General features: G+C 36.6%; 1 protein-coding gene across 4 annotated transcripts in view; it reads left to right on the forward strand.

Moving 5' to 3' along the window:
- The window catches only part of PDHX (pyruvate dehydrogenase complex component X), a 79374-nt gene that overhangs the window by 40578 nt on the left and 26262 nt on the right, over positions 1–12534 (forward strand). For all 4 annotated transcript variants that reach the window (XM_085224540.1, XM_085224539.1, XM_085224541.1 and 1 more), the window contains 2 exons: positions 7182–7265; positions 11270–11370. In XM_085224540.1, coding sequence (XP_085080666.1) covers positions 7205–7265; positions 11270–11370 — 162 coding nt within the window. In that variant the 5' untranslated portion in view covers positions 7182–7204. The remainder of the gene's footprint in view (positions 1–7181; positions 7266–11269; positions 11371–12534) is intronic.

Raw genomic sequence — 12534 nt, forward strand, 5'->3', positions numbered from 1 at the left:
GTTTTGCTGTAGTTTTGAATGCTGTACATCAGGAAGGGGGTACAGGCTGATGGGAGAGAATTCAGAGGAGTGAGAGTTAAAGATGTAATAAATTGTCAAACAATTCAATTGAAATGTATTGGCTGTGTAACAGAAGGAATAACCAGAATGTAAATATTTGTATGAGATAAGCAGTGAAATACAAATGGATGTATTACTGGGGGAAAACTTTCAGTGGTTTGAACTGCATTGCTCTGTTTTATCTCCTTGATTGCATTGTGCATCTCCAGAAACGGGGATATGCGAAATTCCAGCTGTATCTATAGGTAGTCAAAGCACCAGGGTGTAGATCTGCTTAATTGTAGTTGCAAATCGGTATATGTTACACTGAAGTTTCAGCAGGTAATTGACATTCTAGTAACGTTGTGGAGCTGTACAGTAAACTGAGGAGACAAGGTGCTGATGGACTTTCTTCATAGAAGGGAGAAAAAAAAGACATTCTAGTTGCTTTCTGATGTTTGGACGGTAGATATGGTCAACAAGTTCATTGAAAAAACTTCCCGCAGAACACATTCACTAACAGTATTCTGGTGTCTTAAAGAAGTCTCACAACTATGAAATCAAAGTGCCACATAGAAAATTATCTTTAAAATAGAAGCTACTGCTTACGTGAAAAAAAAATTGTTGTTTTCTAAGCCTTTTATAACTCAGATAATTGGTTTGTGACAACACAAAGTTGATGGCAGTAAAATTAGCGGATAGTGATGAGAGCTGAGAAGTTTCATGTGTTCTAAACTCTCTTAAGTGAGGGAACCTCACTTGTCTTTAATAGATTGTGTGAATTGTCTGAACTCTTTACTCACTGTAATGAAAGATCAACAATATTTAGTTTCCAGAGTGCTTATAAGGACTGTACAGTGCAATTAACCTGTATCCTGTTTGGATGCCTGATCACTAACCAGAAAGTGACTAAAATAGCTTTGAAGGGTAAGCATTCTTGTAGCTGCTGTTCTTGTGTATCTGTGGAAGAGCAAGCCTTAATTGCAGCACTTCAGAACCTGGCTGTGAACAAAGATGTCTCTGTATGCATGTGCCTTAAGTGAACACACAAGGATTGGATTGTTTAGTGAGGCTGGGGGTGAGGAAGGAGTGGAGAAAATGGAGTTTAGGTGCACCTCCTTTTTCCTTTCCTTTGCCATAAGTACTGTATTTGTAGTTAGCAGTTCCTTTAGTCTGGATTAAGTCCTGTCCTGCTTTCTGCAGGGTGTTTTGAGTGTCAGTGTTATTTATATTGCTGTGTGATGAGTCAGGTCAGGGAGCTATCATGAATGAAATCGTATTTCTTGTGATGAGATTAACTACCAGCAAAACCCATTCTCTAATCTGGATAACTGAACAGCATCATAAATATTAGCACTGTTGGTAGTACGAGTAAGTGGGTCAGAAGGCTGAACAGCTGCTTTCACGCATCTCATGGATTGATATTAAAGTTAACGTAGAACAAGAGCCAGTCATGAAAGGCTAAGCTAATAAGTTTTCCTAAAATTAGCACAATTTGAAATGTAATTGATTCACTGCCTTGCAAAACTGTTGTGAGGGTTGGATTAGATGATCTCAGAGGTCTTTTCCAGCCTCTGTGATTCTGTATCTGTGATACATTGTAGATGAAAGAAGCAGTGATTTCTCATAAAAAGCACTTTGATTTCATAGTTGTGAGATTTCTTTAAGACACCAAAATACTGTTAGTGAATATGTTCTGTGGGAAGTTTTTTCAATGAACTTGTTGACCATATCTGCCGTCCAAACATCAGAAAGCAACTAGAATGTCTTTTTTACTTGATAGGCCAGCAGAAGCAACCTAGCAACCGACCTTAAGTTTCACTGGCAATGTGAGTTTAAAAATAAATAAAATGGAATGGAGGGAGAGAAGGGAAACGGTTTGCTGTTGGATAGACCATGGCCGACACATTTGTCTGCAGTGACAACGTGATTAGATGAGGACAGCATTTTGCTCTGGTAATAGTATTGACCTTTTTATCATACACATAAAAAAGTGAAAGATCAATGAGTAGTGTGCTGGAGTGAGAAACCACTGCAACTTTTATAAACTGCTTGTTTACCACAATACCTCTTCCCTGTTACAGATCTTTATACAAGTATACATAGAGTTGTCCAGTGTATAGATAAAAAATCTTTTCAGTTCTTTGCTTTTTTAGGTTTTGTACATATTTTTCTGAGCTTTGGTGCAGGTAATCAGAAGTTTGTAATGTTTTTTAAATAGTTAATTGCTTTATGTTGTATACCTTGGCAGCTAATCAGCAAGTAAGCTCATGTTTTCTTTTTAAATTGCGATCAATGATGTGTCTGTTAAATTCTTTATTGTTGGAGTGCATTTGAGGATCAAGATGTTTCCATATGGCAATTGTTTTCTAATTTAAGCGGCATGTCAAACTTTCAGGTGAGCTGTCTAACAGAAAACATCTGTGACATCAGCAGTCTTCTAGACTTAAAAGTACATTTTAAGTCTGGAGGGACAAGCTGCAGAATGTTACAGCCAGGTGTTTATTTTCAGAATGAAATCATTGCATAATTCCATATAAATGTAATAGTCTATGTTTTGAAGTAAAATGTCAGCTGCCTCCCAAGAAGTAATCAGCTTTGTCACCTGCAACTTGCAGGGCTCTGCTGCCTTCAGAGAAAGTGGAGCACAGCATTAGTTTTCACAAACTTAAATTTTCTTCTTATGGTTTCTAAATAGGTTTGCAGAATTGTGATGGTGGGATGTATGTATTTGTTTCTGTTGATTAGAAGCAGTCGTATACCTTCTACAATAAGTTTGAGTGCTGCTTCTCAGTTGCAATTACCATTATTGCAGTGGGGCACAGTAATACAGAAAATGAGTTTCCAATTTTCAGATTTAATGTGCGCCTTCATTTTTGGCTTCTTTCTTCTGCTTTGTCTCCTGTTTATTTTTTTAATGCGTCACATATGCTTGCTACTGAGTCTTGTCTTCTAACTTCATTGGAAGAGACTGTATGGTTTGCAAAAGCTGCTTGTTATGTGACAGGGACAATGTTAAAGTACTCCAGATTTGTTACTCAGTTTTGTATTTATGCCGTGGGATGGAGCATATTCTGGGGAACGGGTCAGGTAACTCATTACTAAATTGAAGCATATGAGCCATCCATCATGTTTTAAAATGCTTTTTAAATCTCATTAGAAATATGGAATGCTTTCTTTTTCCTTGAAGCACGCTTACCAGTTGTAGGTCATCTTAGAGTTTTGTGGGATATGACTTCAGAATTGTTTTTGATTTTTTTTTTTTTTTTTGCTTATTTGGTTGTCAAAGTTGACTTGTCAAGCTAGGAAAATGAAACAGAGCATTTATTTATGTTGTATACATTTTCAAGTAATGTATTTTCTATTGGCCGTAATCCATAAATATGTTTCAGTGGATGTACAGAGCATAAAGGAAATTGTAAACTCATGTTTTAACCTGCAGTATTTGAAAAAACTAGACACAGTATGAACACAGGCATTCAGAGGATAGCATACATTCTTAATGTCGTTTATTTCTTTTTTTGTGTATTGAACCAAGACGGGAGATTGCAAAAAAGAAACTTAAAAAAAAAAAAAAAAAATTCAGTTAAAGAGTGCCACTGTTACCCACAACATTGTTTGGATACATTTTTAAATGTTATAGTAATGAATAGTAGTAAACTGACAAGCATTTATGTATAATGGAAAGAGCAGATCAATTTCTAGGGCTGATTTGTAAAAGGAAATTAGCTTGGGAATAGAAAGTTGAAACAAGTATGCATATTTCTTCATGCATTCTTCTGGAAACACAAATCATATATGCATAACTATATATATATACACACCCTGGGCTCATTTCTACAGCTGAAGTGTTGTGGGCAGCATGACCCTAATTGTGATGATGTCCTGGGGTCTGTGGGAAATAAATAGCTCACCTTCTGCTCTTGGTGCATTATAAAATGGCCATGTCATTAATGCTTGCTGAGGTTATGAGATAGTTGCTGCAGTGTTTAAAATTTGCATTAAAAAAGCTTTGTATCCAGAAATAATGAGAAAACCATGTTATTTCTTTAACTCTACCCAACCTCTGAAATATTTACAGTTTAATACTTTTTACGAGTGTAATAATTAGTTCTTTCATAGTCCTGTAGCAATGAGAGAGACAAAGGCAGATTTATTGGACATGTTAATATTAATTAATTAAAGAAGAAAGGTAGATAATTTTAATTCCCTTAAAACATTGTGTATTAATTGAAGTTTCCCTTCTATCTTTATCTTCTCTGAGATCTTAACCAGGGTAATTCTTAGAACACAGAAGAAATGATGAGAAACATTTTTGTTCTGGCTTCTTGTCTTAAAACTCCAGGTTTATTTCATTGTTCTTTTTATTCTCAATAATGGAAAAAAAAATGGGATACCTGCTAAGTTTTTTAAGCTGTTCTGCTTACTCTAAGAACGACAAGATGTGAGAGAGGTGTATTGCTGCTTCCTAGTTATGATAAACCTTAATGCTGCTGACTGGATACAAAGAAAAGGAAATATGAAGCAGAATTGATTCTTGCCTTTTTATACGTTCCTCTCGTGTGTCTATTTTTGTGGTTTAATTGAATACAGATTCAGGTAAATAATTCAGAAATGGGCCTTAAACTGATCAGATACTGGAAAACTACACAAAATAGTACTTAAAGAGCTGTATTTGGTTGGTCTTGTAACTATCCTTATAAGTTCAGAATGATTATATCCATTTATTACAAGCTGTATGTCAGAATGCTCCTCTGGTGCCTTGAATCGAATGGTGGGGGAGGCGGCATGCTGTGTGGCCAAGGAATGTGCTGCCTCGTGGGGCTCTGTGTTCCAAAGAATCCCACTTATGTGACATACAACTGGGCAGTGTGCAATGCCTCTTGGCTCTGTGTATGGGGACACTGAGCCGATCCAGCTGACTGCATGTTGCAGTGAGCTGCTGGTCAGCTGCATCTAGGAGGTGGCAGCGTCATGGCAAGAGAAGGCCAAGAATTTGCTGGTCCATGTATATAGACACTTATCCGTTTGAAACATCTCTGTGATGAGACATCTTTCAAGCTTTTTACCAGATGCCTAAGATACAATCAGTGAAATTTGAAGTTAGGCAATTTCAGACTGCAGAGTATCATAGAATGGGCTGGGTTGAAAAGGACCACAATGACCATCCAGTTTCAACCCCGTGCTATGTGCAGGGTCGCCAACACCAGACCAGGCTGCCCAGAGCCTCATCCAGCCTGGCCTTGAATGCCTCCAAAGATGGGGCACCCACAGCCTCCTTGGGCAACCTGTTCCAGTGTGTGACCACCCTCTGTGTGAAAAACTTCTTCCTAATATCCAACCTAAACCTCCAATGTCTCAGTTTAAAGCCATTCCCCCTTGTCCTGTTGCTATCCACTCTCATAAACAGTCATTCTCTTGTTTATAAGCTCCCTTCAAATATCAGAAGGCAACAATAAAGTCTCTCCCCAGAGCCTTCTCTTTTCCAGGCTAAACAAGCCCACTTCCCTCCACCTTTCCTCATAGGAGAAGTATCCAGATAGGAAGTAGATAGGATTTCTTCACAAAAAGGGTAAATAAACACTGGAACAGTTTATTGGTGGAGGAGGTGGATCATCATTTTCTGGAGTACTAGGATTACGGGAGCTTTATTAGTATAAAAAGTATGCTTTAATCTTTCATCTGGAAAAAGTTCTACAACCTGCATTAAAGAAGAGGAGCACGGAGTGTTTGTGGTGGTTTTGAGAAAAAATCATCGACACTTATGGTTCTGCAAATCAGGACTGTGATTTCTTCAACTTTTGAACTTCAGGAGGATGAGGTTTTGTGCTTTGTCTTGGCACACTTTTAACGTTGCAGTTCAGCATTAAAGCAGGGGTCCTAATTATAAGTATCTTAGCCTCTGTTTGTGTGTCAGGAGTTAATCTATCAGTTAGCTGGGTATGTTCCTTACAGTTCCACCACTCTGTCTTCATGCTTAAGAAGTCTGAGGATAGATGAGTACTCTGAGACTGACCAGAAGTTGCTTGAGACTGTACTCATGCATTTGTGATTTTGCTGCGTAACTTAGAAGAAAAACCAATAAATAACACTGAGGAATTTCTGGATGGAGCATACATCAGGATTCATCAGCAGGGAGCTATCCAATTTCTTGTGGTTTAGAAGATTGGCCTCTCTTATGAAATGAATACATGTGTGCACATTGCTTTTCTCTTCTTTGGGCTACGTATATCTGACAGGCCTTACTTTCAGACACCATTTCCTGGTCACTTGTCTTGGAGAGTTGTTCCATTTGCCCGCATGTCCTGGAGTGAATAAAAGGCTGTAGTGTGGTATTTTAGCCAAGGTCTTGCTCAAAGGAGCTCCCACAGCAGCAGAAGGAAGAACATGCAGGACCACATGTGGAAACACAAAAATAATGAAAATAGGCTTTGACTTAGTACGTATGCATCTGATACTCAAGAGGCAGGAGACGTTAGGTGCCTCAGCTTACGAATTTTGTGGCATTTCAGTGGGGAAGAAGAAAGACTCAGAGCTTTATGATAGCTGCTTATTCTTCTAGTGGATGTTAGTATTTTATGGTTGCTTTTTCAATCTATGCTTGATAAAGTGTGTAATTTGAGCTTTAAACAAGCTTTAAATTTCCTTCTATTTACAGTTCTGTTGGGCAAAAGTTCTATAACTGCTTCACTTCAATTCACCACAGCATTCTTTAGCAGGTTGTACTGAAATTTGAAATACTAGTTTGTGTATTTTTCATAATGCATTGTCTTAGTTGTGAGGGGGAAGCTTACATTAAAAACTAATTGCTTCAAAGCTTAAGCAGATGTGCCTTCTTTATCGGTCATACAGTGTCCACATCATTTTTACTTTTACTAAAGACAAAACTCAGTTTGCTTAACACTTCGTATGGTTTCATTCCCAGGTTGGCTCTTCTCTGTGTAACAGATTCTGTAGTTTATTTTGTTTTCTTTGGTGTTCTTGGGAGTGCGTTTAAAGTATTTGCTTACATATAAGCTTTGGAAAAAGAGCTTTGTCTTAATGATTAAGTTCAGTTCGGCTGTCTTTCAGGTTCGTGGGCTTTTAGCCTCATTTGTGCTTGAAAGGTATTAAGTCTAGATTACAATGTTCTTATTTTACAGGTGCACCTGCAATTAAAGTTTTAATGCCTGCACTTTCTCCTACAATGGAAGAAGGAAACATTGTGAAATGGTTAAAGAAGGAAGGTGAGACACCATTTTCTATGTCCTCAGTTGCAATTCTTCAGCTTTGTGTTCTGTAAGAATAAGATCTTTGTTTCAAGTTGTGTCTTAGTATTTTGAAGCAAAATGTTTGGTGTGTCTGTGCTTTCTTTTTGAACAATACCTCACTTTACAATTGTTGGCTTTAAATACTTTTTCTTTAGTTGTATTCCATACGGTTGCTTTGACCACATTTTGAACATTTTCTATTAGGTTGTTCAAGGGTGCGAGTATTTGTTTGTGGCTTGTTTGTTTGTTCTTAATTCCCAGTGTTGTTGTGATTAACAGTAGCTTTAGAGGTATGAGAGTCTCTTAGTCTGGGGAGGGATCACTGTTTTGTTATTCTGGTGGGTGATAAAATAGTTAAAGAATGTGGTATTTTTATAGTTGTTCTTTAGGACTTGCCTTCTATATATCAGTTGTGATTTGTTGATCTAAATCTGCATTTTGATTGTTCTACCTGGATAAATGAGTTTTTTCTTCAAAGTGTGGGTAAGGCTTTGTCACTGAATTACCAAAGTACTTTACTTGTATCTGTTTTGAATATTTTGGAATGTGAAAAGATGGCAAATCCATAGCTCAGAGGTCCTCTTGTAATGGATATGAACTCTTCTAGTAGGAGTTTCCGCAAAACAAACTAGGAAAAATATGACAGTTTGTCCATGGTAAAAAAAAAAAATATATATATATATATATATGTGTGTGTGTGTGTATATAGATAGATAGATAAATGAATGAATTGGTTTTCCTCATAAATTTATGTTAGGATTCAGCAGCCAGACAGTGATTTTTCCACAGGTTTCCCACTACGTGCCAACCCCAACACAAGAGGAAAAAAAGTATTTTAATTAAAATGATATCTTGATTTTTGGTTTGACTTTGTGATTAGCTATTTTAGGATTGTCATTGCTCTACTTGCTATTTAGAAGCAAGACCAAAATTAAGTAAAGGATATCATCTCGTTAAGATCTATTTAAGATTTATTGGCACTGATGTGCTGCTGAACTTTTGGCAGTCTGGAAAAGGAGCATAATCATGACATTAAAAAACAAAGTTAAGAGGAAAACCACAGTACTTTAATGCTTCTGTCTGCAAGAGGTGATGAGCAGTGTGATTCTCCAGTGAGTTGACCATCCATGTGTAGCAGCATTATTGAATAGAAATGGTTGATAACATGATATAAAGAACCAACATTTAAAAGCGGTTGACAGAAGTAAAGCAATTGCATGTGAAGTGTATTTCCCAGCTTACCCAGCAGGGGCCAGTAGAATACTAGTTGAATTATTTTTTTGCTCTTTGTTTAAGAATCAAATGTTTCATTTAACAGTTTCATGGTATGAGCAGATGATTTCAGTAGGGCAGAAAGAAAAATACTGAACTTAATTGACAGCTTTACTATTTTCTTCTCATTGTTCATGCAGTTTCATATAACGTCCGATGGGTAATAAAGTCCTTCACTTAAAAACTGTGTATCTAAAAATTTTTATTTATTATGTATGAATTTGATGTCGATGAAAGATGATAGATTAACAGCCCTGGAGATGAAAACCCCCTAATTACTCTGGGTAGGAAAAAGAACAGCAACAGCGCTAGCAGTTTCCCCATGCAGAGTAACTTGGTCTTCTTCTGAGAAATCACCTCCAGGGACTTCTGTGCTCAGTCAACTTTGATTTAATTTGCAAAGAGCACTTCAAAGAATGCAGTTTGTATCTTGTGATTTGGATACTTGTCTGCTAGTAATTGAATAGAGAATTCAGGCTATTGAATGTCAGTTGGAAGGGATTTCCTAGAGGGGAAGTCAGTTTCAGTAGAAATGCTAATCATTCAGTCTAGCTACAAGAAATGACTGATTTAAGTTTTTTCTTTTAAATGTGAAAATAAAAAGAATTGTTAAGTGTATTGTATATAATCTCAGAGAGGTAGCTACCGTTAAGGCAACTCCTTTTGCAAAATCTGCTTTCTCATTCAAAAACATGAAAACAAAGATACGATTTGCAAAGCTGTTCATCCCAATCATCTCTACTGGGAAAGCTGATCTATAATTGACATCAAAGTGGGCCCTGTTTTGGAGCTATCACATTTTGCACTCTCTACTGAAAATAACTATGATCCTTTCTATTACAGTGAATCACTGAAATCCATGAGATTTTGAAGCCAGCTATGAAGTATTCTTGATTAAAATTGCATTTGATCAATTGCCTTCCAAATCTGTGGCTGCTTCTTGGCTGCAGTGCTTATTGGGAACGGGGAAAAGAAAACAAACCCAAACAAGTGGAAAAGTGGTTTACCCATTTCCTTGAAGACTTTTCCTCTTGCCTTCCCTGTGTAAGAGTCCTCAGCTTTCTCCACGTACCCGAGTTATGAGTTATATTCTCAGGGAGAAACGCGTGGTATTTGTTTTAGCTAATTGATGCTGGTAGAGTTGGTGCTGAGCAATCTGCAGTAGTGAGAGATCTTCTCAATGGTGCAGAACATTTTCAGACTAATTGCAGGTTGCAAGAAGAGAAGCAGATAGGGTGTTACGCTCCTTTCTTATCTCAACTATATAGGTTATGGAATTTGCTCAATGACTTGATTTCTTGACAGCTCTCAGGTACTTACCTAATGGTCTGACAGGGCACTTGAATTAATAATCCAGAGGGATAAAGCTACTGATATAAAGCCTGGAAATTTGGCTTCCTGTTGTAGACTGTTTATGCTCTAGTTATTGCAAAGTGCAGTGCAGCAATTAGATTATTAAATTAAATAAATAGGTGCTACTTTGTGACCTCCCCTGCCAAGTTCCATAATGAGATTGTTTATGAATTCTAAAACTATGTGATTAATTGAGGTTTGAATGTCTCTGTTGCTTTTTACTGCGGAGATCACAAAGATAATAAATACTTAATTTTTCTTTTATTCTAATTCAGACAGTCATACCTGAATGGAGATATTTATTAAATTGTATGATAAACTTTAAAATGTAGGTTACAACCTGCACAAGAATTTTCTGATGCCTAACATCAAAGTGACAGCAGAAATTAAATGTTTAGATAGTATAGGTGTGGCATTTCTGTTACTGAGGAGATACTAAAATCATATTTTGTGTTAAAAGAAATGTAATCTTTTGTTAGACTTCTGTGTATTCTCCCCATTTTTCAGTACTCTATAAGGAAAAGTGCCCTGTTTCGTTGGAGACCAAAGCATTCAATTACCTTAAACTTCTTCTATGTAGTTTTGTTTTTAAGATAGGCCACATGGTCAGTATTGATTTGCTGGAGGAATTCAGACATAGTAACTGCTTTTGCGTGTCAGCAGATATGGGTATTCTTGAAAAGCAGAGGAGGAGCATCCTTCATAATTATTCTACTTACATTCCTGTAAGTAAGGATTAAAAGGAATTTTTAACATTTGTGCGTATTTGTATTTCACAAAGTAAGTATATTTCTAAAAGATCTTTTTTTTTTTTTTTTTTTGACTGTAGAAGAGATTGAGAAAGCAAGCTTGCTGATACACTTTCCAAAGAGATTGAAGCTCTTCATACTTCTGTTTGAAAAGCTTTGATAGTGTAGGTGCAAGCTATGAAACTACGATACTTAGTTACAGGCGTTGCTGCCTATGACCACTGTCTCAACAGCTTTAAGTATCTTTCTTAGACTGCTGACTAGCAATAAATAGAGAGGGTTGAGAATTGCATTTGTGACAGTGCCACTTACCAGTGGTTTTGTACAGACAACTTTCATTGTGTGTGTGTGCTTTGTCTTGGAACACCTACTATAAACATTGCTATGGTAATGTGCTGATGTTTTTATTCCCGTCTCCGAATCTTAGTGTTTGTATATGAGAATGAACAATGCAGTATGATAGATCATGACAGCGAATCTACTAACTGTAGAATATGTTTAAGAATGTAAGTGGGGTGTATTGTATGCTTAAATGTCTCTCTTCAATGGTTAAAGAGATATAAAAGGAAATTTAGATCATGCATTAAGTTCTGTTATATTTTGCAGGTGAAATGGTGAATGCTGGAGATGCACTGTGTGAAATTGAAACAGACAAAGCAGTGGTTACCATGGAATCAAGTGACGATGGCATATTGGCAAAAATACTGGTAGGGATTCTGTCTGTTTGAGTAGGATGTTATCATTTCTCTCAATGCATTTATTTGCATTCCTAGTGGAAGAAAAAAACTGTTATTTTTGTTCTGTAGCATCTGTTTAAAGGGACGCTGGTTCATAAGCTGCATATCCAGTTTTGTTAGTGTTTTCTTAAGAGATTTTCAAATCCTGATAGTGACTGGAATGGGGAATGAATAACGTCTGAAAGGTATAACAATGTTAGTACAAGAATCAAATATGGTTTCATATGAAGAAGACTGTCCTTTCAAAGACCATCTTAAAAGTTTAAGATGTGATGTAGTTAATGGGAAATTAAAAGTGTCTGGTATGTCTGAGTTATCAAGCTAGCTGAAGTTTGCTCATATCCTTAAACAAGGCAGAAGTTTTATGTTGTTTCATGCCAGCTACAATTCAACACCATCTTGATTTGAGTTCATTACAGAAAACTGAGTAAATAAAGGGAAGCTAACATTGTTTTTCACCTTTAAAGATTAATCATTAGATTAAATTAATTCAAGCTTCTCCAATGCTTTTGCTTTTCATGGCTGTATGCTGCAAATATCTATAGTTTTAGAAAAAGAAGAGTAAGAATAGAATAGCTGTATCTGCATATATTCTTTGTCTCTCTTAATCTGTCTTTTAATGATCACATCTTGTTCAGTGTAACATGCCATAAAAACTTAAATGAGTGGATGAAAATTTTAGAAGGGTAATTTCAGAGAAGTGATTATTCTTTCAGCAGAATTAATTCTTAAATTACCACTGACTTTTTGCCTAAAATAGGTAAATTTGGACTGAAAACGGAGGATGAATAATTTTTTTAAAGAATTGTATTTAATATCCATTACCATTTTCTCAGTCATGACCTGAGTGAGATCTGCTATGAACTGAAACTACTTTGTATAAAACTTCCACTGTAAAGTGAACCAGCATAAGGTTCATCCACTTTGCTTGCCACTGTGCTGCAGTGGCACCAGCTCAGAGATTACTCCTCTGTACAATTAAAGTTGTCTCCTCCAACCGTTTCACCTTGTCATGCCTCATTTGTGCTTTGTTTATTTGTCAGCAAAATTAGGTTTCTTTTAGAACCTCCTCGGTTGTGGACACACACAGAGTAATAGAAATGTTCCAAAGTGACTTTTTTTTTCCCAGTCTTT

The sequence above is a fragment of the Meleagris gallopavo genome, chromosome 5 (genome assembly GCF_905368555.1).
Source record: "Meleagris gallopavo chromosome 5, MGAL_WU_HG_1.1, whole genome shotgun sequence".
In the NCBI taxonomy this organism is placed as follows: Eukaryota; Metazoa; Chordata; class Aves; order Galliformes; family Phasianidae; genus Meleagris; species Meleagris gallopavo.